Genomic DNA, 25,600 nt, shown 5'->3' with positions numbered 1-25,600 from the left:
TCATGTCTCTCAACATGCCCGCGCACACACACACAGAGTTGTGTCATCTAACTCAGATTAACCTCTTTGCTAGACCAATCTGGATCTCAGTGAGTAAATGTTAAGAATTGATTTCACATTGTTATAACAGAAAGAAAGAACACTGTAAAGCTTTTATCCTCCAATTAAAAAAAAAAAAAAAAGAATTGGCTTGGTCCTGAGTTTGAGTCTGAGGGTGAAAGTAGTACTGGGGAGTCAGGTTCTAGAAGTGATAATGAGCAGAAGTTGCAAATAGGCTGCAGGTTTGTGGGGATCCTGAGCATGGTGTGCTTGGCCCTGACATAGTTTGTAAAAAAAGAAATTGTATTTAAACATATTTTGGTTCATTATTCACTCACCAGGTGAGTTTTTCACATTTATCAGTTCAGTTCAGTCACTTAGTCCTGTCCAACTCTTTGCAACCCCATGGACTGCAGCACACCAGGCTTTCCTGTCCCTCACCAATCACATTAATGCTCTTTGCCTAACTCCTGAGAGCATTTGAGTCCGCTGTCCCCAGATAAGCAAGCCTCAAGCTGCAGACTGTGGGGGAATGTATCCCCAGAAAGTCTCTTTTGCCAGGCTTTCATGAGAAAGAAACTTCCATCTGCTGAAGAACAAGGTCCCCACTCAAAATCTCGAGAGCAAACCGACAGGTATTGCCCAAATGCCATTAATAAAAGAAAAAATAATTAGAGTTCACCTTTCTTTTTTCTTATTTCCTTTTTCTAGAGTTACATGTAATTGTGGGCCTCACCTTGGACATTTTGGGGAGCATAGTGTGTGGATATTGGTGTGCAAGGATCATTCAGTTTATATTGACTGACCTGTTCAGCAATACACTGACCAATATAATTTTTTGCATCTCAATGGTGTACATGACTTTCTACATTGGTAAGACAGAAACAGATACAAAAATTCCAACCTTGATGTGTATTTTATGTTTTTTAATTTTCCCTTGTTCTTGAATCCAGCTTCCTCCCAACAGTTTTTCTGCTTTTTTTTTTTTTAATGTGGCTCATTTGTATGTCTTGTCATACTATGTTTCTGCCACCTCTAGCTCTTTCCTGGACTGTCTTAACATACCCTAAATTTCAGCTCTTCTCTTGCATTCCTCCTCCATGTGGTTACTCTCTTATTCTTTTATAACTCTAACTTTTGACATTACATTTATTCCCTGGCAGTCCCCTGGAAGAGGAAACAGACCTGAGCCAATTTCTGCTTTGACCCTTAGCAACCCATCTCTAAAATGAGAAAGCTAGGAGAGAAGCTCCTGAGATCTTTTCCAGTTCAGCAGTACCCATTCAGGGGGTACCAGAGTGAGGGGACCGTAGAAATGGTGGCCCTTAACCTGAGGCTAGGAGGCAGGAAAGGAGTTGGAGAAATCAAGTATATCTACCTCTGGAAGAAAAGCAGGACAGAGGAATAATCACAGGAATCAGAGTACCTAATGCTGGGAAACCTTCAAACAGTCATCTTCTAGTTTAGTCCAGTGAGATTGGGAACTAAAGTTTTTACCCCATTGACTGAGGTAACCAGTCCCCCAAAGCCATAGTAACTATGGCAAAAACATAGCCAAATTCTGCTTCTCCTGTTAGCTCACACAGTGGAGCAATTCCATCCATGAAAGACCTCAGGTATCAAGAGGTTAATTTTTCCTCTTTTCACCTCCAATTACCAAACAGCACTCCTTTCTCTTAAGATAAAGTGCTACCTGTTGTTGCTCACCACCCCAAATCAGTAAAATTACAGAAAAACATTCACTGAAGACTCATTTCCTTACTCTCTTCATTTTCCCCCTCCCTTATGTCCCTGTTACAAATGCCTTAAGTGCCTGAAGAAAAGAAGTTAATTTAATATTTCCTTTTTTTCCCTCTTGGGCTGTAAGTTCCTTGAGACAGAGCTGTCTCTTATCCATCTTTATATTTATTCTTTGTTCCCTGAGTCAAGCCAAATGCTTGCCATAGGCCCAATAATAATTAAACACATGTTGGTTGAATAAACTATTAGTCCTTAAAGAGCTTGAAAGTTAGGCAGATTTCACTTCAAACCTGAGTTTTACGATTTATTAGCTTGGTAACTTTGGAATATTACTTAACCTCTTTACACTTCAGTTAGTTCCTCACCTATAAATGTAATATAATGCAGCCTAATTTAGAGGGGTGCGCCAGGCGTTAGTGAGGTAGTATGTGTCGTTTGACTCACTCATGTTGGTGTCCCGGAGGTAACTTTGACCAGCTCATGAGAGCTGACTGTCCACATCTCTTCCCAGCACTTTATTCAAGTGACATCACTTGGGTGTAGCTTGAAATAGGCCTTAGTGGGACCATGGAAATTGGCAGACACTATCAGTTTTTTTTTTTTTTTTTTTTTTACCACCCAGATTGCTGCTGATAAACATTTACCAACATGCCACTGGGCTCAAGGTAGAGCAGCCAATATATGTTGATTACTTTCCCCTTTCCTCCTAATTCATGTAGGTGCTCTCGGTCAAGTGCTTGAGAGGTCTGGAGTAGATGCTCCCTCACTTGCTCTCAGAAGGAATCTCTGCTACAAAGCCTTGATCTTGGACCCCCTAGCCTCCAGGCTGTGAAATAATAACATTCTTGTTGAAGATACTTTGGTAACAGCCCCAGGAAATGAATACCTGCTCCCTCATCCATTACACTTTCCTCTGATCAGGAATTAAAAACAATTTTCTGGCCGTTCTCTCCTCTTATACTTAATCAGATCCTGACAACAAAGGTCAGGAACAGACAGTTCTAAGGAGAAGTTCCATTGCCAGAAAGCTAGACATAGATAAAATTTTTATTTACATATTCTCTAGCATGACATTTCTGTCATGTTATCTAATTTTATTTTTTTTCTTCAGTAACGAACACATTGTTAACTGGCTTGAATCCAGGGAGTGTCTGATTGAGGTTTGAACCTCATCTCTTCGAGCACACGTAGTAATTTCCATTTTTGTCTCGTTAAATCCACAGTACCTGGGGTTTTAGAAATCACCTGTGTCAGCACATTTGTTCTTTTTTCATAAAATGAAATAGTCAGGAAATTGCACAGACTTTGCCACATAGACAAAAGACACATTGGAACATTGTTGGTTGACAGGTCGTATAGCTAACAATGTTAATATATCAGCCCACGGGAAAAATTTTAGTCCTGGGACCCCATGGACTGTATCTTGCCAGGTGCCTCTGTCTGTGGGATTCTCCAGGCAAGAATAGTGGAGTGGATTGCCATTTCCTTCTTCAGGGGATCTTTCCGACCCAGGAATCAAATCCAGGTCTCCTGCATTGCAGGCAGATTCTTTACTGACTAAGCTATGAGGGAAGCCCCCAAAGTGCAAGTATTAGTCACTCAGTCGTGTCCGACTCTTTGCGACCCCATGGTATGTCCATGGAATTCTCCGGGCAAGAATACTGGAGTGGGTTGCCATTCCTTTCTCCAGGGGATCTTCCCTACCCAGGGATCGAACTCAGTCTCCTGCATTGCAGGCAGATTCTTTACCATCTAAGCTATCAGGAAAACCCTAGTGTATAAAAGGCACTTTAAGAGAGTCATCGTATAATTCATGTAAGATGATGGGTTGTGTGTAAGTCTAGGCCAGAGGTACAGCAAGAGAGGTAAAATGATGGGTTGTGTATAAGTCTAGGCCATAGGTACAGCAAGAGTGGTGGTGAGAGGGGTCTGTTATAGCAGAAGGAATATTTTATCAAGTGGCATTGGTCAGAATTTCTGGTGAATGGAAACAGATTTTAGTCAGTTTTATTGTTTTAAAACAATGCATTCCTTTCTTACGTGTTCCAAGGCTGACTGTTCTCACTCTTTTTTTATGTCATTGGTCTAGGCTATAAATGTCAAAGGACTCTGGTCATGACCCTAACATTTTCTTGTTGGGAAACATCCATTCCTGAATCCTGTTGTTTTTAGGAAACAAAATCCCTTTGATTCTCCTACTAGGAGGACCTTCACTTTTTCTAAACCAGAGAGAGAAAGAGAGAGAGTTTGAGAGAGAGCCACTTTCCTGTGCTATTTGAAGGCTCTGTAACCTTCAGGTATTGATGGTGTTCAACCATTCTTCATAGTTGGTTTTCCTGCCTCAGATTGCATTGACACATTTGCTTAGAGCCCAGGGAATTACATATGAATTACATATCATGCCAAAAAACAGTAGGCTTGAGGACCTACAGTAACCAAGAAAACACTGAGCTTGGGCCACAACCCCTAGGACATGCAGCACAGAGTCCTTGAGTTGCTGGTTAGAGGCTGTTAAACTTATTTTTCATTAGCTCTGTCCTCAAGGATGGTCTATGGCAGGGGTTGGCAAACTATAGCCAAATATGCCTATTTTTTTTGCATTGCCTATGAGCTAAGAATGGTTTTTACATAAAAAAAAAACCCAAAATAAAATTATTTTTCAGCATGCAAAAATTATTTGCAGTTAAAATATCCATTTCAATATCCATTATTTATTGGGTGCTCGTTTGTTACATATTACCTGTGGCTGCTTATGCACTAGAACAGTTGAGGTAAATAGTTCCAACTAGGACCATGTGACCTGCAAATACTAAATATTTACCATATGATCCTTCACAGAGAAAGTTTGTCAATCCCCAATCTCAGGATTAGGCCAATCCCTTTAAGCAACTTTCTAAGAAATGCAATTACTGACTGTTTTAAATTTCCCAATTCATCACTCAAGAGAGGTAGCTCCATGTACAGATATGAACACAACTAATTTTATTCTTTTTTTTCTCCTCAGTGGAATTTTTGGGAATGTCAGGTACAGTTGCTTTAGCCACTGTAGGACTAAATTTAGATTCCTTAAGCTTTAAACCGAGGATCAAGTTGATAATTACTAAGTAAGTCTCATATTTTGTACTTGGTATAGGTCTCATAGAAGTTTAGTGCTTAAATGCCTTCACAAAAATAATGAAATTTCTTTTTATAACTTTTCTTTTAATTTTACTGCCAGTCATATTTGAAAAGAACTTGTTACCAATAATTATTGACATTCCTATTGTGAATTGATATTCCTATTATGAATAATGTAATATCAGTGGCTCAGAGATCATAGTAGTTCTTATAACTCTTTGATAAAAATTCAATTGTGAGAAGTTTAAAAACTACTTTATTCCTTTGTTTTCTACATAACATACCTGAATGATAGTATCGTAGTATGACAAGAGCTAGAAAAGAAAAGTAGCAGAAAGTTGCAATACCAGCAAACTCTAATCTAGCTTTACCTCTGGTGTTACAAGGATATCTGTGGACAGAGTAAAAGCCATTTGCCTGTCTTCTCAGACAAAGGCATTAGCCATTCTCTGAGCGGCTGTGCTAAATTATAGAATTGTCTCAGAATTATTTCATACCAAATCATAGTCTAGTGTATAAATTCTCACATTGGATGAAAGCCAGTGTTGAAATGAGAAAAAGAAGCCATTATCCTGAATTTTCCTGTGAAGATTTGTTGCTTTAATATAAATGACTATTTTTTTGTTCTGAAATTATGTCCTTCATACTTTTTTGATGTTTAAAATGTCATTTCTCTCATGAAATTACAGTCATGGAAGATGGTACTATTTAAAAAAATTACTTTGCAAACTTTTAAAAAAATGGCCCCTGTAGCTTATTCTGCTGCTGCTGCTGCTAAGTCGCTTCAGTGGTGTCCCAACTCTGTGCGACCCCATAGACGGCAGCCCACCAGGCTCCCCCGTCCCTGGGATTCTCCAGGCAAGAACACTGGAGTGGGTTGCCATTTCCTTCTCCAGTGCATGAAAGTGAAAAGTGAAAGTGAAGTCGCTCAGTCATGTCCGACTCTTCAAGACCCACGGACTGCAGCCCACCAGGCTCCTCCGTCCATGGGATTTTCTAGGCAAGAGTACTGGAGTGGGGTGCCATTGCCTTCTCTGGTAGCTTATTCTAGTCTTGTGTATATGTGAATGACACTTTACTGATTTTCAAAAACCAGAAGCTTAGAAATAACTAGTTCATAGAACATATCCTTTTTGTCTGAATTTTAAAGGACAGTTTTCTGAGCTCAGTCATGCTGTCTGTCAGCATCATCATAAATTACTCATTCTATTCATTCAGTTGTTTATTCTTTTATGTATTCAACCAGGCCTTTCTTATTATCTCCTATGGCCTGGACATTGTATCCTAGGTTTGGGGCTTTGAAAATAAGTCCCTTCTCAGAAGACACTCATTGTTAAATGTTGGATGTGTTTATTTAAGAGACTATGAATAAGTATAAATAATTATATCTTTATTAGGATCTTACTATATGTAAGGTATTTCTTAAGGTCCTGTGGAGACATTTTAAAAATTCTTCTATTCAGTCAGTTATTCCATCATTTCTGAATTTTGATAAAACTAAGCTTCGGGGTTTGAGGTCCCACTGATACCCTTTTCTGCTAGGAGTTCTGAATCAATTGAATCAAGTGACAGGAGTCAGGTAGAGAACTGGACTGTCTGCTTGATTGGAGTAATGCTGTATCAGAGAACATGGTTTCTATCTGCAGCTAAAATGAGGCTTCCTAATGCTTCTTTCCCAGTGTAGATCTTGAGGCCTACCTATAGGGAGACTGGTTTGTGGGACAGACAGATGGTCACCCAGTCCTCTGAAAGGGGAGGTCTGAATAGAGGAGTTCAAGAAGGGGCAGGACTTGAGATCTGACTGTACAAGTCAGACCTGGCCCAGACCCAGGTGTGATACCACATGGAGACAGAGCAGCCCCACACCCTAAGCTCTAAATCTTTGGAGGTGGGACTAGATGTGTAGATTTTTGTTTTTGCTTTTTTTAAGTTTTTTTTTTTTATGACCATTTTTAAAGTCTTTTTTTTTTATTTTTTATTTTTTATTTTTTTTTTAAATTTTTATTTTTCAGTGGGTTTTGTCATACATTGATATGAATCAGCCATAGAGTTACACGAATTCCCCATCCCGGTCTCCCATCCATTTTTAAAGTCTTTATTGAATTTGTTACAACATTGCTTCTGTTTTATGTTTTGGTTTTTTGGCTGCGAGATGTGGGTTCTTAGCTCCCAGACCAGGAATTGAGCCCATACCCTCAGCATTAGAAGGAAAAATCCTAACCGCTGGAAGGCCAGGAAAGTCACAAGACATGTAGATTTTTGGAAAGCAGTTTGGGTGGTCCTAATGTGCTTCTCTGCTTGAGAACCATAGTGTTGTAGATGACTGGCACTGTGAGGACTCAGAGGAGGATCATGTCCAGCGAGCGTGCTGAGGATATTTTCCCTGAAGAATATGGGATTAGAGTCAGCCTCACGACATCTTTAGGAATTTGGTAAATGAGAAATCAGACAGAAGGGACCTTCAAGATAATGGCACGAGTGTACCCGTATAACCCAGCAATCCCACTACTAGGCATATATTCTGAGGAAACCAAAATTGAAAAAGACACATGTACTCCAATGTTCATTGCAGCACTATTTACAATAGCTAGAACATGGAAGTAACCTAGATGTCCACTGACAGATGAATGGATAAAGAAGCTGTGGTACAGAAAAAGCGGAGGCAGCAGGGGAGGATGGCGGCGGCCGTTCCGCAGCGTGCCTGGACCGTGGAGCAGCTGCGCAGCGAGCAGCTCCCCAAGAAGGACATTATCAAGTTTCTGCAGGATCACGGTTCAGATTCGTTTCTTGCAGAACATAAATTACTAGGAAACATTAAAAGTGTGGCCAAGACAGCTAACAAGGACCATTTGGTTACAGCCTATAACCATCTTTTCGAAAGTAAGCGTTTCAAGGGTACTGAAAGTATAAGTAAAGTGTCTGAGCAGGTGAAAAATGTGAAGCTTAATGAAGATAAACCCAAAGAAACCAAGTCTGAAGAGACTCTGGATGAGGGTCCACCAAAATATACAAAATCTGTTCTTAAAAAAGGAGATAAAACCAACTTTCCCAAAAAAGGGAGATGTTGTTCACTGCTGGTATACAGGAACACTACAAGATGGGACTGTTTTTGATACTAATATTCAAACGAGTTCAAAGAAGAAGAAAAATGCCAAGCCTTTAAGTTTTAAGGTTGGGATAGGCAAAGTTATCAGAGGGTGGGATGAAGCACTCTTGACTATGAGTAAAGGAGAAAAGGCTCGACTGGAGATTGAACCAGAATGGGCTTATGGAAAGAAAGGACAGCCTGATGCCAAAATTCCACCAAACGCAAAACTTATTTTTGAAGTGGAATTAGTGGATATTGACTGAAATAGTTAAATCATCAACAATAAAACATGGCCGTGAAGAAACTTATCTAATTAGAGCTGGTTACTATTGTTAAGAGTCAACTGGAAAATTCAAGTTAGAACATGTTTACTTGATCCCTCAACTTTTAAGAAATGTAATCCATTATAAACCCTTGAACTTTAAAATATTTTACTACAGTTGTGTAAAATATCACTTAAAGAGAATTGATTTGCCTTTTACCTCATGTTGTAAACTAAAAGGCTCAATAAAAATGTATCCAATGTCTTGAAAAAAAAAAAAAAAAAGAAGCTGTGGTACATATATACAATGGAATGCTACTCAGCCATAAAAAGGAATGCATTTGAGTCAGTTCTAATGAGCCTCTTATATAGTGTGAAGTAAGTCAGAAAGGGAAATATAAATATCATATACTGATGCATATATATGGAATCTAAGAAGATGGTACTGATGAGTTTCTTTTCAGGGCAGCAGTGGAGAAACAGACATAGAAGACAGACCTATGGACCCGGGGGAAGGGGAGGAGGGAGAGGGTAGGAAGTATGGAGAGAGTAACATAGAAATTTACATTACCATATGTAAAATAGATAACCAATGGGAATTTGCTGTCTGACTCAGGGAACTCAAACAGGTGCTCTGTGACAATCTAGAAGGGTAGGATAGGGAGGGAGATGGAAGGGAGGTTTGGGAGGGAGGGGACATGGGTGTACCTATGGCTGATTCTTATTGATGTATGACAGAAAACCACAAAATTCTGTAAAGCAATTATCCTTCAGTTAAAAAAATAAATTAAAAAAAAATATGAGGGCATGAGTGTGCCTGCTCAGTCACTCAGTCATGTCCAACTCTTTGTGACCCTGTGATCTATAGCCCTCCAGGTTCTTCTGTCCATGGGATTCTCCAGACAAGAATACTGGATAAAGGACTTTCATGCAAATCACAAAGGGAGAAGTAGTGCAGAATGTTGAGGGGATCCAGTCAGCTATTACAAAGCCAGGGTTGACCAGACAGGGGGCTCCTTGCTGCAGCCTCAGCTGTGGTTTCAGTCATGGGTCTGACATGGATATGCTGCCAACTCATCTCAGCAAAATCGCCACATCACCAACTTGGTGGCGGGGGGGGGATCTTTATTTTTCTGCCTCGATCTTACTACTCTGCTGCAAGAGAGGCAGCCCACAGATATTGGTGTGATGAAGGTGATTGTAATATGAAACAATGTATTTTAGTTCCAACAAAATACTTTTAGTGAAATCCACTAATTTTTATTTAGGTATAGTTTGTTTATAATATGTATTAATCTCAACATAATACAATGTAGTGATTCAATATTTTTATAGGTTTTATGCCATTTAAAGTTATTATAAAATAATGGCTATATTTTCCTGTGCTATTTATCTTTGTGGCTTATTTATTTTATACATAGTAGTTTTTATCTCTTAATCCCCTACTCCTGTCTTGCTCTTCTTTCTCCCCACTGGTAACCACTAGTTTGTTCTCTATATCTGTGAGTCTGTTTCTGATTCCAACAGAATAGTTTTTTAAATGTTGATGGTAGCAGTGATGGAGGCAAAGACCTCTACTAAGACAAGAGTGGTAGATATGTGATAGATGCTTTTATGTGAAAAGGAAACTATTTTAAAAAAGCACATCCCTTAAAGTGTGATTTCCTTTCCATTTATCCTAGGTTTCTAATAATGTTTTCATGTATATTCCAACATTTAATATACACTTTCTTTGGCATCGTAATTGGATGTGGACAATTCACATATTTTCAATTTCACACTGTAGTTTTCATGTCTATCTTATTTGTAACAGTGAATTTTGTAAGGTAAGGATTATAATTTAAAGTTTGCTTACTGGACTCAGGTTCTCAAGCCCAGAATTAGAATTGAGAAGTGGGTTATAGCAAAAGGAGCTATGGACATGCAGTCAGGAAACCTGTATTGTTGTCAAGGTCCTGACAATAGCTTGCTGTGCAACTAAGGGAAAGTCTATTTACTCTTCAAGGTTTCATCTGTAAAGAGAGAAGGGGCAGAACAGGAGCATCAGCATAACCCATGAGCTTGATAGAGATGCAAATTCATGGGCCCATCCCATTTAACTGATTTGTTTCTCTGGAGATGGGATGCAGGAAACTGTTTCAGCATGTTTAAGTGTGAGCACCCCAGCAACCAGATTAATGGCTCCTAACATTTTGTTGACTTCATCATCATTTATTATTGTCATAACTATGATAAGGCCAATTGTTTAACATTAACTGTGCACAGTATGTCACAAGAAAATAAAGTGTGTCACGGTTTCCATTGTTTCCCCATCTATTTGCTGTGAAGTGATGGGACCAGCTGCCATGATCTTAGTTTTCTGAATGTTGAGTTTAAGCCAGGTTTTTCACTCTCCTCTTTCACCTTCAACAAGAGACTCTTTAGTTCCTCTTCACTTTCTGCTGTAAAGAGACTTATTGAGAAAAATGTTTTGGAGATGGTGAGTCAAACAAAGGCCTGGATGTCATAATCATTGCTAGCATGTGTTAAGTGCAGATCACCCTCTAAACATCATTCTAAGCCCTATGGATGTTACTTCATTTAGTTGAATCTTCATGAAAGTCCTTTGAGGCAATTCAGTGACTATTATTTTTCCATTTTACAGATGAAGAAATTGAGGCTTGAAGAGGTTAAATAACTTGCTTAAGGTTTCACAGTAATAAAAGTCTAAATGTGAACCTAAGTAGACTGACTCCAGAGCCTTTGCTAAACTGCCTTTCTCTTTTTGATATCAGGAAATGGCACCAGTTGTTCTATTTCATTGGGACTCAATGGTATTTTAAAGAAAAATCTTTTAGTAAGGCTGAAAATATAGCTAATTACTTTGCAGAAAACTTAAATGCAAGGTGGAGGTGCTGTGCTGTGCTAAGTCTCTCAGTCATGTCCGATTCTTTGAGGCCCTGTGGACTGTAGCCCACCAGGCTCCTCTGTTCATGGGGATTCTCCAGGCAAGAATAATAGAATGGGTTGCCATGCCCTCCTCCAGAGGATCTTCCCAACCCAAGGACTGAACCCAAGTCTCCTGCATTGCAGGCGAATTCTTTACTCTCTGAGCCCCTGACAAGCTCCTTAGAAGGTCATGGCAGGATTCAGAAATTAGACCAGGAGGACCTGTAGATCATGAAGAGTTTGCCCAATTAATTATATATATTATAGATGGCAAATTGTAGATAACAGCAATTCTCTAAATTGCCTTATGAAATTCATAGCTAAGTGACTGATAACACAATATTTTTTTTGAAGCTGAAATTTATCAGTTGTATTTCTGTTGAAATCTCATTTGAAGGACAATGAGATACAAGTCTGTTATAGATAGAATCTAAATTTTAGCATAGGGTCCTATAGAAAAATAATCTATAGTGAAAGGAGGCAGGAATAGAAATTATTTGTGTGATTTAGTGTATGATTCTTGGGGTGGCTCAACTGGTAAAGAATCCGCCTGCAATGCGGGAGACCTGGGTTCAATCCCTGGGTTGGGAAGATCCCCTGGAGAAGGGAATGGCTACCCACTCCAGTATTCTGGCCTGGAGAACTCCAAGGACTGTATATCCATGGGGTTGCAAACTATCGGACACGACTGAGCAACTTTCACCTTCACTTTCCTGTAGCAGCTCAAAAAAATTTGGTTGAGCTAAATTTATTAAAGTGTCTACAATGATTTTATTTTTTCCTTATGACAGGTCCTCCTGGTCTAATTTCTGAATCCTGTCATGACTTCCAGGGAGCTTGTCAATGTTATCTGAAGAAGTTTCCCTGCAGGGATTTACTACCAAAATCCTAAACAGCACACACTAGTATTAATGATAATTTCTTATACTTGTATAGAGCTTCTAGCCTTATTTTTCAAGATTTGAGTATTATATGCAAAATTTAGATAGTAGATTTGGTTAGTCCCAGAAAGTTTGAACAACTTATTAATAAACAGGATCGACTTCTCTTTTCTGAAAAATTTTTCATAAAATTTAATATTTACTACATAGTATCAACCGTACCAAAACAAACAAACAAACAAACAAACCCCAAACACGTGAATACATAAGGCGTGATTTTTTAAACTAAGTGTTTTTCTTTCAACAGGTTTGTTACTGTTGTGTTAGTAAGCCCTATTCTGATGCATTCAAGTTATGAGTACAACTGGAGGTGGGGAATTGTTATAGCATGGTCTGGAATTAAAGGAGTTTTTAGCTTACTCTTTGCTCCTGAAGTTCATAATCTGGCTGAACAAAGAGTAGAGTCACCAGAGCTGGTAAGAAAAGTCATATCCCATGATTATTCATATTTACTCATTTTTATTTTGTAGCACTTTTCATAGTACCCAATAATGAAAGTTAACCATTTAAAAAATTAGATTTGGAAAATGCATTCTTTTAAGTAGAAAGGAACTTATGGAGGAAAGTTTATGTTGACAGTGTGAAAGGGACCAAATAAAAGTAGTGGTGATGGCTGTGGGAGTCAGATACACTTGGGAATTGAATTCTGGCCTCACCATTCACAGGTTGAGTGATCTTGGGTGAGTTTAGACTTGTGGGACTTCAAGCTGAGGATCGCAGTGATGCTTAGTAAAACACCTGACAGCTTAGTAAATGTACACTAGGTGTTGTTGAACATACAAATGCTGTTTTTCAAGACCTTTCAAAAAGTATGAAAAAACCAATAACCTAGCTAGAACATTCTAGTTCCTATAGCATCAGAGTGAAAACTGAAATGCTTATTAAATATACTAAGGAAAAAAGGATTTTATACATGTTTGAATTAAGGATCTAGTTAATATTTATCTCTTTTCAGTTCAGTTGCTCAGTCGAGTTCAACTCTTTGCAACGCACGGACTGCAGCTTGCCAGGATTCCCTGTCTATCTCCAACTCCCAGAGTTTACTCAAACTCATGTCCATTGAGTCAGTGATGCCATCCAACCATCTCATCCTCTGTCATCCCCCTCTCCTCCCACCTTCAATCTTTCCCAGCATCAGGGTCTTTTCAGATGAGTCAGTTTTCACATTAGGTGGCCAAAGTATTGGAGTTTGAGCTTCAGCATCAGTCCTTCCAATGAATATTCAGGACTAATTTCCTTTAGGATGGACTGATTGGATCTCCTTGCAGTCCAAGGGACTCTCAAGAGTCTTCTCCAATAGCACTGTTCAAAAGCATCAATTCTTTGGCACTCAGTTTTCTTTATAGTTCAACTCTCATATCCATACATAACTACTTGAAAAACCATAGCTTTGACTAGATGGACCTTTGTTGGCAAAGTAACTCTCTGCTTTTTAATATGTTGTCTCCATTGGTCATAACTTTTCTTCCAAGGAGGAAGCATCTTTTAATGTCATGGCTGCAGTCACTATCTGTAGTGATTTTGAAGCCCCCCAAAATAAAGTCAGCCACTGTTTCCCCATCTATTTGCCATGAAGTGATGGGACCAGATGCCATGATCTTAGTTTTCTGAATGTTGAGCTTTAAGCCAACTTTTTCACTCTCCTCTTTCACTTTCATCAAGAGGCTCTTTAGTTCTTCTTTGCTTTCTGCCATAAGGGTGGTGTCATCTGTGTATCTGAGGTTGTTGATATTTCTCCTGGCAATCTTGACTTCAGCTTGTGCTTCTTCCAGCCCAGTGTTTCTCATGATGTACCCTGCATATAAATTAAACAAGCAGGGTAACAATATACAGCCTTGATGTACTCCTTTGCCTGTTTGGAACCAGTCTGTTGTTTCATGTCCAGTTCTAACTGTTGCTTCCTGACCTGCATACGGATTTCTTAAGAGGCAGGTCAGGTGGTCTGGTATTCCCATCACTTTCAGAATTTTCCACAGTTTGTTGTGATCCACACAGTCAAAGGCTTTGATGTAGTCAATAAAGCAGAAATAGATGTTTTTCTGGAACTCTTGCTTTTTCAATGACCTAGTGGATGTTGGCAATTTGATCTCTGGTTCCTCTATCTTTTCTAAATCCAGCTTGAACATCTGGAATTTCATGGTTCACATACTGTTGAAGCCTGGCTTGGAGAATTTTGAGCATTACTTTACTAGCATGTGAGATTAGTGAAATTGTGTGGTAGTTTGAGCATTCTTTGGCATTACCTTTCTTTGGGATTGGAATAGAAACTGACTTTTTCCAGTCCTGTGGCCACTGTTGAGTTTTCCAAATTTGCTGGCATATTGAGTGCAGCACTTTCACAGCATCATCTTGTAGGATTTGAAATAGCTCAACTGGAATTCCATCATCTCCACTAGCTTTGTTCATAATGATGCTTCCTAAAGCCCATTTGACTTCACACTCCAGGATGTCTGGCTCTAGGTGAATGATCACACCATCCTGATTATCTGGGTCATGAAGAACATTTTTGTATAGTTCTCCTGTGTGTTCTTGCCACCCCCTCTTAATATATTATGCTTCTGTTAGGTCCATACCATTTCTGTCCTTTATTGAGCCCATCTTTGCTTGAAAAGATGCATGGTATCTTTCCCTTGGTATCCCTCCATCACTTGAAGAGATCTTTAGTCTTTCCATTCTATTGTTTTCCTCTATTTCTTTGCATTGATCACTGAGGAAGACTTTCTTATCTCTCTTTGTTATTCTTTGGAACTCTACATTCAAATGGATATATCTTTCATTTTCTCCTCTGCCTTTTACTTCTCTTCACAGCTATTTATAAGGCCTCCTCAGACAGTCATTTTGCCTTTCTTTTTCTTGGGGATGGTCTTGATCCCTGCCTCCTGTACAAGGTCACGAACCTCCGTCCATAGTTCTTCAGGCACTGTGTCTATCAGAGCTAATCCCTTGAATCTATTTCTCACTTCCACTGTATAATCGTAAGGGATTTGATTTAGGTAATACTTGAATGGTCTAGTGGTTTCCCCACTTTCTTCAATTTAAGTCTGAATTTGGCAATAAGGAGTTCATGATCTGAGCCACAGTCAGCTCCCAGTCTTGTTTTTGCTGACTGTATACAGCTTCTCCATATTTGGTGGCAAAGAATTTAATCAATCTGATTTCGGCATTGACCATCTGGTGATGTCGATGTATAGTCTTCTCTTGTGCTGTTGAAAGAGGGTGTTTGCTATGTCAGTTGTGTTCTCTTGGCAAAGCTCTATTAGCCTTTACCCTGCTTCATTCTGTACTCCAAGGCCAAATTTGCCTGTTACTCCAAGTATTTCTTGACTTCCTACTTTGGATTTCAGTCCCCTATCATGAAAAGGACATCTTTTGGGGGTGTTAGTTCTAGAAAGTCTTGTAGGTTCTTCACAGAACTGTTCAACTTCAGCTTCTTCAGCATTATTGGTTGGGGCATAGACTTGGATTACTGTGATATTGAATGGTTTGCCCTAGAAACCAATAGAGATCATTCTGTTGTTTTTGAGATTGCATCCCAGGACTGCATTTTGAACTCTTTTGTTGAATGTGTTGGCTACTCCATTTCTTCTAAGGGATTCTTGCCCACAGTAGTAGATAGAATGGTCATCTGAGTTAAATTCACCCATCCTAGTTCATTTTAGTTAGCTGATTCCTAAAATGTTGACGTTCACTCTTGCCATCTCCTGTTTGACCACTTCCAACTTGCCTTGGTTCATGGACCTAAATTCCAGTTTCTTGTGCAGTATTGCTCTTTACAGCATTGGACTTTACTTCCATCACCAGTCACATCCACAAATGGGTGTTGTTTTTGCTTTGGCTTTGTCTCTTCATTCATTCTTTATGTCATTTAGGGCTAAATAAAAATTAATTTCTTAAAAATTTTGGCCTAGGCTACATTATCCACAGTGCAAGACAGAACTTGGTTTCCTTTCTACTCTCTCTCAAAATCTTTTCCCCATGGGCCACCTGGTGGATTTCCAGGCCAGTGGGAAATCAGGCAGTGGCAGCATCAGTGGGATGCCAGGGAAGGTCCAGAGAGCCCAGAACATCTGCTGACAGTGTTAGCGTGCCTTGGTATTTGTGACAGTACTCTGTGAGCTCACTGGATAAGTCGTTAGAAGTTCCTAGAAGTCCCCAGGATACCTCTGCCACTTCCTGGTGAGGTGAATCCCAAACCTACACCTGGGAGGGTGAAAAGCACCTAAATAATGTGAATTAAGAGCACTACCCATCAGGACTTCCTTGGTAATCCAGTGGTTAAGTCTTTACCTTCCAATGCCGGGGGTGCGGGTTTGATCCTTATTCAGAAAGCTAAGATCCCACTTCCATTGGGGCCAAGAAGCCAAAACAAAAAACAGAGACAATATTGTAACAAATTCAGTAAAGACTTTAAAAATATTCCATTCCAAAAAAATTGTTGCATAAAGAAAGACCACTACCCACCTCCCAACGAACCTTAATTTGCAGGTAAATGTACAGAGTTTTTTTATATTATCCTACTGCAAGTACAGAATTTTCCCTTCTTTGCTCTTTTACTCCTGGCCTAGAAGATCCTAGGAGTACAGTGGTTTTTCAAATGTCTTTTCTGGAAGGAGCAAGTATCACCTCCCTCATCTTGTATGTGAGGAAACCAAAAACAAACAAACAAAAATAGCATGTTAGTGAAAGAACTCAGGCACCCTAACTCCCAAAAGAGAAAGCTGATTTTTTAACAGTGCTTTAAAAAATAATGGAGTATCATAATCCTCACCATCTTTCCTGAAGATTTACACTCCAGGTCCGTGGGCATGGTCTGGAAATGCATTTGAAGTCCAAACATACCTGTGGTTTTGCAGGGAGTTTGAGTCCTTCCATGTTCCAGAGGAAAAGAATAATGACCAATATTTGAGGTCCCTCAGTTTTATTTTGTGCAGGGAATTGGCCTAAAACCAAGACAATGAAATGTTAACTAACATGTGAGTATCATTTTCCAGTGTTTCCCAAATCTCTCTGATGTTGCAAATCTGTTTGATGCCACTCCAGACCTACAGAATCAGAATCTGCAGGGAATTAACCTGGGAGTCAGTGTCTTTAAGAAGCACTTCAGGTGCTTATTAAATAAGATCAGTCATTTGGGAAATACTCTCTGAAAACACACTGCTGTTAACTCCATGTTTTAGTAAAGGATGTTGAAACTTAAGAGTAGTTGAGTTCACTGGCCTTAAACTCCATGGTTAGTAAATGGCAGAGCCAAGATCTACAAATGTGGTTATGTTTCTGTGCGGTGCCTCTCTGAACCCCATTACAGTTCCTGTCTGCTTCTTCAGAGCTTCTTGTAAGGCCTTATGTAGTAAATACTTGCGGTAGGTGCACTTTCCTGTCACCACTGCCTGCTGTTGCTGAACTTCCTGCCCCAAAACAGTCCTTTTGTCTCTTCTTACTTATCAGAGGTAGGATTAAAAATGTGGATTAAGGTAGAATTTTGTTGGTGATCAATTGAACAATGATTCCCTTTGGAGAACTTATTAATGTGTGTGTGTTTTTTCTTTCAGTTTATATTGTACATACAAGTAATATCCTTAATGACCTTGGGAATAAATTCACACATGATGACTCGTTTGGCCAAGACATTAGGTAAAGTCTACTTAACCAGGAAGAATAATGTGAATAGATTGTTGCTGGAGGTGGGACATTTCTTCTGGAGCTCAAGGAATTGATCATGAAATAACTCGGTTTTCATTCACTCCCTGTTAATAGAAACCACATTAAGAGTGCCTTAAACAAGACAGAAGTTGTTTCCCACCACCCCCCATCAGAAAATCAAGAAGAGTGGGATGGTTCTGTCCTACGAGGTTGTCCAGAGATTTCAAATCCTTCTTTCATTCCTCCTCTGCTTCCCAGAGTGTTGCTCTTGTCTACAGGGCAGAAGTGGGCTCACGGTCACTGTTATCTTCAATCCAATCAACTAGAAAGGGAAAATGGGGTGGGAGTGATGGCGGTGGTGATGGTGTCAATGGAGAGTAAGGAGCTTATTTAAAGAAGCTTCCTTCTGCTTCCTGAAGTTGTACATATCATTACCACTCACAGTCCATTGGCCAGAACTTAGTCTCATGGGCACACAAGGGCAAAGGAAGATGGGAAGTACTATCTTAACTGACCGGTCACGTGCTTAGCCAAAGCATGGAGATTCTATTGGGAAAAGAAGAAGAGGAGAATGAAGGGGAGCAGTAAGCAGGCTCTGCCAGAGTTGCCTATTTCTAGAAAAAATGTGAAGCTGTTGATAATAAAGTATATAAATATAATAAAATCACAAAAAAGTCCATGATCAATAGAGAAATCAGGATAAGATAATCGGTGGCAGTGGAGTCCATGAGGAGAGAGAGGGTGGGAGGGAGTTACACAGTCTTGGAGGAGTAGGGCCTTAGTATCGTCCAGTGTCCCATGGCCTGATCCTCAGGTTTGCTGGTGCAGAGGCCTGGTTTTGTCAGAGTGTCTAGAATTAATCAGATGGCTGGAAATTTACATCTGTTGCACTCCCAGGAGAATAGAGATGCAGCAGAAAATCAATTTATTAATTTATAATAAGGATGATTTCTTTCTATGTCTGAAATAATTGTGATCATTATTCAGGGTATTCACCTCTAAATACCAATTTCCTTAATAAATCAAATTAGTAATCAGAAGGTTTCTTGGAAGGTGTGGAACTTGGGAGAGGTTGATGGAAGGTTACTGAGGAAGGAGAGTTCTTATAAACAGAGAAATAGCCTGGTGAATCCAGCTTCTCTGCTTTTGTCTTCCCATAGTTCTGCCCACTCCTAAAACTGTGCCTCATCAACACTATAGCAGAGCTTCTTGTGAAAGCTGACCTCAAAGTCCAGGGCTCTGGGGTACGAATAAGACTAGTAAATGGGGCAGAGTTTTGGCAGCTCTCCTTCTCCCCTAGTCATGGGGTTTGCTCTTGTTTGCAGTGGAAAGTTGTGCTTGGGCCAGCACGAGCTTGCTACGCTTGAGTGTGAGTGAAGTTAACCCAATCCCTGAAGGTTTGCTTATACCTCCCTTCCCACCAATTTTTATAGGCTTTCAGGGATCCAGAACTATTCTGCTCTCTTGGCTTATGACATAGCATCTGGTTTTCTCCCATGCTTGTTTGCTTGAGATTACTCTTACTCTGATACTCAGAAACAAGATTAAGAGGTTTTACTATCATGGAAATATTTTTTTCTTCTCCTTTTCTTCCATACAATTTTTTTTATTGTATTAACTGAACCTCAGAATTTTCATTATGAAACAAATATGTATGGCATGTACTTTATCCTCAGAATCTATGCTCATCCTTTCTAGAATTACTCGCATGTTAGCATGTAATTGACAAAACTGAATTTTATCAGGAAGAATTTCAAATTAGCTTCATTCACCTGGTCTAATGCTTTTGAGAGATCCATCCTCTGAATCTAGAGCTTGTCATACTAAGTGAAGTAAGTCATAAAGAGAAAAACAAATACTATATATCACTTATATGTGGAATCTAATAAAAATAAGACACACATGAACACATTTATGAAATAAAAACAGGCTTACAGATATAGAGAACAGACTTGTGGTTGCCAAGAGGGAAGGGAGGGAAGGACTGGGAGTTTGGGATTAGCAGACACAAACCTTTACATATAGGATGGATAAACAACAAAGTCCTACTCTATAGCACAGGGAACTATATTCAATATCCTGTGATAAATCATAATGGAAAAGAATATGCAGAATATGTGTATATATATATATATACATATATATGTATGTGTGTGTATGTGTGTATATTAGGGCAAGGCTTCCCTTGTGGCTCAGCTGATAAAGAAACCACCTGCAATGCGGGAGACCTGGGTTTGATCCCTGGGTTGGGAAGATCCTCTGGAGAAGGGAAAGGCTACCCACTCCCAGTATTCTGGCCTGGAGAATTCCACTGGACTGTATAGTCCATAGGATCGCAAAGAGTTGGACACGACTGAGCAACTTTCACTCACTCATGTATATATATAACACTATCACTTTGCTGTCCAGCAGAAATTAAACACAACAGTGTAAATCAACTATACTTCAATAAAATTAAAAAAAAGAAGAGAGAGGAAAACACTCATCCTCATATTCTTCCAGAATCATCTTAAACACAGGAGTTCATTCAAATGTACTGGTACAACCAATCAGTCCCCTTATACCCGTGTTTTCCCAGAGCAACTGGAAAGTGGCTGTTGCTCATCCTAATAGGTGGGATGTAATTATGCAAATCAGTAAACTTTCTCCTTGAGTGCTCTATGCCATGGCAATTTTAAATCCAAAGCTGACACATTCTAACTCTTTAGCATGCAGTCAAATGCATCTTTGCTCTGGACCATAGAGAACTGAGAGGGATGTGATTTAAAATCTTTTTGAATCCCTGAAAATTTCAAATATTAAACACCACAGTGTCCTGTAGAGAATGCAATAAAGTTAAACTGAAACATTTTAATAACATTTTAAACTATTTGAGACATCTCATATGCAGTTATGAAGAGATTAACATTTAATTGATGTATAGTTGATTTACAAAGTTTTGCTAAGTTTCTGCTGTACGGCAGAGTGATTCATTTATACATATGTGCACATTCGTTTTTATTTTCTTTTCCATTATGCTTTACATAGGATGTTGAATGTAGTTCCCTATGCTATACAGTAGAATCTTGTTTTTTATTGAGAACAGTTTTATTGAGATGGAATTCTGAGTGTGTAGGCTGAGCTCACTCACTAATTAAATTTCTCCTTTTGGTAAGCAAGCTTGATAGCTGTAACTTCAAGTTGATACTTCAGGATTATACAAACTGCCACAAATTTTGGATATAAAGATTTGCTGGTCAGGAAATAGAGATGTTAAATTGGAGGCATCTCTATTGCAGTGGTCTTTAAATTTTATTATGTATAAGAATCAGTTGAAGAAGTTGCTAAAATGAAAGTTCTCAGGCCAATCAGATTCTCCAGACATAGGGTAAAGCCCAGAAATAATTCAACAGACAATTCTTCTACCTGTAGAAGGTACAGGTAATTTTCCATACTTTGATAAATACTGACTGGATGACTTGAAATAGTGAGTCATGTTTCTAGCTATAGGAAACAAAAAGAAACTAAGAAAACATTCTTTAGCAGTTGAGTCAGATAAAGTTGAGCTGCACAGCCGAAAGGAAATGGATAGTTGGGTAATTTCTGGAAAATTTTGGACAAATAGTTGTCCTTGCTCTAAGCACTCTGGTTTGGCTCTGCAGGTGATGCTAAGATTTCACTACATCATGCAACATTTCAATTCCCTGTGCATTCTTCACTATTTTATTAAGGTCCTTCCTTTTCTTTGTCATAGATTTGTGTGCCCTTTCCATTCCAAGACAGATGGCCATGCAAAATGCCATTAAGCACATTCAGGAGATGATACAGAGCAGAATAACTTTATTTAAAACAGAAAAACTTTTGACAAATGTTAATTGGACCTTAGTAGAAGAAAAAACAAAGATTGAATACATCATTCCTGTGAGTTGATTCCTGGTAAAAACTATTCCTTTCCCTTTCTCTCTGTTTCTTTTGTTTATTATGCAAAACTTGATTCTGCTGGTTACAGGTCAGGATACTGAAGAGAGATACATTTACTAGCTTTTTTCTATCAGCCAAAATACTCTGAATTCTGTCTCTGAACAGATGTTGGTGATCTAGCCTTACTTGCCAAATACAAGACGTTTTTACAAATAGGCTGATTGAGTAACTATGAAAGGCCTCTGCCAGGGTGATATTTTCCAGCTGGTTGAGGAAGTGAGTGATCTCTCCCTGTACAAGTACTATTCAAAAGTAGGAAACACAGACAGCTTCAGAGAGCAGTCAAGCATAGACTGGTTTGGGGAAGAATTTGGCTTCTAAATCTCCCCAAATGAATAGTTACTTCACCACAATTGAAAGCAACATTTCTAACATGGAGAATGTTTTTCACTTACACACACAGCCCTTCATTTTAGCAATTCTGATTTGAGTTATTGGAATCTTGGTCAAGCAAAGTATTTGACAGCTCCTAATCCTTTTTACTTATTTTTAACTCTATCTCTGTCTGTTCAGACTCCTCACGTTTCAAGTGACAATAAGGCGAAGGAGGAGTTCCCAACAGATGAAGTTTTACTAGAAGAAGCCCGATTGCATGTAGTTATAATACAAATAGTTAGTATCCTTCACATAATCTGCTTTATATTTATGTATTTTATTCTTGCAATGTTTTTAATTCTTACATATGGTTTTCAGGTGACTAGAAAAATGTTCACCTTTTGATTGGTTGTTAACCTTTATGTTTGATTTATGAAAGTTAGAAAAATAAATTTCTAAGGCTTTAAATTCAAGTTACAAACCTTATTCTATTTCTAAGTCTAGCAAATTTTAGCAGTTCACTTTTAGGGAACCTTTGAATAATATTTTGTGCCATTTACATAATTAAACATCTTCAAATATTTGAAACTGCTTTCACAGATTTAAGTATGCGAATTCCTTTAATATAAAATGTTCTCAAGTGCTTATGTAACTTGTAAATCTAATAAGCTAGAATAAATATAATGAATTAAACATTCTCTTAAAATATTTAAGATTTAATATTTGAATGTTATAATGTAAACATAGATTATGAGATAAAATCAAGTTTGAATCAACTTATCAAATTGTACATTTAAAACTGGGGTTTTATTCTAATAGTACAAATTTGATTCAAATTTACAAGTATATAAAATGCTCATTATGCCCAGAATCCTTCCTATTTATTTTCATTTTATTTTTTTCATTTATTTTTATTAGTTGGAGGGTAATTACTTTACAATATTGTAGTGGTTTTTGCCATACATTGGCATGAATCAGCCATGGATTTACATGTGTTCCCCATCCCGATCCCCCCTCCCGCCTCCCTCCCCATCCCATTCATCTGGGTCTTCCCAGTGCACCAGCCCTGAGCACTTGTCTCATGCATCCAACCTGGGCTCATGATCTGTTTCACCCTTGATAGTATACTTGTTTCAATGCTATTCTCTTAGAACATCCCACCCTCGCCTTCTCCCACAGAGTCCAAAAGTCTGTTCTGTACATCTGTTTTATTTTCATTTTAGAACCTATTATGAAGAATTTCTAACACATACAGAAGTAGATAAAATAGTGTACTGAACCTCCATGTACCTATCACTCAGCCTTCACGAAAATCCACACATGACCAGCCCTGCCCCATCTATACCCTCAGTCACTCCTGCATCTCCCTGGTTATTTTGAAACAAATCCCAGATGTTATTGAATATATCATTTCATCTGCAGATGTTTCAGTATGTATCTTGAAATTTTAAAGTCTTAAAAAACAGTAAAATACCAATATTGTGCCTAAAGATTAATTTCTTAATAACATCAAATATTGGTCAATGATCAGATATTCAGTTATCTCATAAATGTGATCAATGCATAGTTCCAGTTTACATCTTTAAATTGCATTTCAATGAAATCATATATTACAATTAATGAGTAGGTACTTTGCTTGCATGCGTGCTATTGCTTCAGTTGAGTATGACTCTTTGCGACCCTATGGACTGCAGCCCGCCAGGCTTCTCTGTTCATGGGATTTTCAAAGCAAAAATACCAAAGTGGGTTGTCACGCCCTCTTGCAGGGGATCTTCCTAACCCTGGGATCAAACCCGCATCTCCTGTGGCTCCTGACTTGCAGGTGGATTCTTTACTGCTGAGCCATCAGGGAAGCCCAGAATATGTACTCTAGGTCTCTTTTAACCTATAAATTCCTCTTTTTTTTTTCCTATTGAAGAACATATTTATTCTTAATACAGAAACACTAACACTATATTATTTTTAAAGCATTTCTATAATTAATTTAAAATGTTCTCAGATTTTGGAAGGTTCTTACCCAGAGATATAAAGTATGGTCATGAATTCTTTATAAAACCAATCTCCTATTGAGAGGTAGTGTCTATATCCCTCACCGTCATTGAACTTGGGTTGCTCTTGTGACTTGTTTGACCAGGAATATGTAGCCAAATGACTTTGGGAATGTACTGGAGCCTTAAGGAGTTTTGCAACTTCCCCCTTCTTCCACTTTGAATACCACCCTGAGATTGTCATGTGAGGAAGCTGGCCTAGCCTTTGAAGAATGAGAGGCCATACAGAAGTAACCTGAGGCATACAGCTGAGAGTCAGTACCCTACTACCAGACTTTGCAAATGAAGCCACTTTAATTTAAGGCTTGGGACAGTAGATTCAAACTCTTGATGGTAAGAGATGCAAAGAATTTGTGACCATATATAATGTACCATGTTCTGCTCACTGGCCACATATATTTATACCCGTCCTACAAAGCAAAGGGCTTCCCTGATGGCTCAGTGGTAAAGAAACTGCCTGCCAAGCAGGAGACATATGTTCGATCCCTGGGTCTGGAAGATCCCCTGGAGAAGGAAATGGCAACCCACTCCAGTATTCTTGCCTGGAGAATCCCATGGACAGAGGAGCCTGGTGGGCTAGAGTCCATGGGGTCGCAAAGAGTCGGACATGACTGAGCGACTTCGCTTCACTTAGCTTTCAGATGAGGTGCAAAGCAAAACACACTCATCTTTTTCTAAGACTCTGTATCCCCCCCACCAGCCCCAGGTAAGCTTTATCCCATTATGGTAGCAGATCCAAAGTCTGCTACCTCATGATGTTCATTTTGTCTAGGATTGCTCAGGCTCCTTGGTTGGATCTCTTTAAGTATGATTCCTCTTGATACACAGAACAGTGGACTAAAAAGAGAAGTTACCTGTCTCCTCAGCCTCCACCTCCACCGCCATCCCCAATCCCAACTTTCAGTGGTAATCAACAGACACTTCTGTTCAAGAAGGAAGAGAACAGCAAGCCAGTGATTAATCACTGGTCCTTGGTAGTTCTGAAATCCAGCTGGGCATATGACCTAGTTCTCCTCGTTCTGTTATCATAGGAGGTAACCCATGTTTGGGCTTCCCATGTGGCACTAGTGGTAAAGAACCTGCCTCCCAATGCAGGAGATGTAAGAGATGAGTGTTTGATCTCTGTGTTGGCAAGATCCCCTGGGAAAAGTAATGGTAACCCACTCCAATATTCTTGCCTGGAGAATCCCATGGACAGAGAGGAACCTGGCAGGCACTGTCCATAGGGTCGCAAAGAGTTGGACATGACTGAAGTGACTTAGTATGCATGCATGTAATTCATGTTTGTGACTGAGTGATCTTCTCAGACTGATTTCTGCCAGTAGAAATGGAAATTCCTATTCATTTAGAACTCTTAATTATCTTTTAAGCCCACCCTGATACCATTTCCTTAAAAACTCTGTGTTTTCAATGAGTCTGATTGTAGTCTATTCTACTCTGTAATTCCTTTTCGTACAGGCCACATGCCAGACAATATGGGTATGAGAAAGCCTTTAGTCTGCTTGAGAGGGTAGACTAAGCA

General features: G+C 39.0%; 1 protein-coding gene and 1 pseudogene across 1 annotated transcript in view; both read left to right on the top strand.

Moving 5' to 3' along the window:
* The window catches only part of SLC9C2 (solute carrier family 9 member C2 (putative)), an 86,411-nt gene that overhangs the window by 20,722 nt on the left and 40,089 nt on the right, over window positions 1-25,600 (top strand). The window contains exons 6-12 of the mRNA XM_065937169.1: window positions 751-912; window positions 4,784-4,883; window positions 9,929-10,072; window positions 12,363-12,531; window positions 17,665-17,746; window positions 21,489-21,655; window positions 22,229-22,327. Coding sequence (XP_065793241.1) covers window positions 751-912; window positions 4,784-4,883; window positions 9,929-10,072; window positions 12,363-12,531; window positions 17,665-17,746; window positions 21,489-21,655; window positions 22,229-22,327 — 923 coding nt within the window. The remainder of the gene's footprint in view (window positions 1-750; window positions 913-4,783; window positions 4,884-9,928; window positions 10,073-12,362; window positions 12,532-17,664; window positions 17,747-21,488; window positions 21,656-22,228; window positions 22,328-25,600) is intronic.
* LOC136169134 (peptidyl-prolyl cis-trans isomerase FKBP3 pseudogene) lies at window positions 7,556-8,501 on the top strand (annotated as a pseudogene).

The sequence above is a fragment of the Muntiacus reevesi genome, chromosome 5 (genome assembly GCF_963930625.1).
Source record: "Muntiacus reevesi chromosome 5, mMunRee1.1, whole genome shotgun sequence".
Taxonomy (NCBI): Eukaryota; Metazoa; Chordata; class Mammalia; order Artiodactyla; family Cervidae; genus Muntiacus; species Muntiacus reevesi.
Note: the sequence above shows the minus strand (reverse complement) of the source record. Positions and strands in the feature narration are given on the sequence as shown.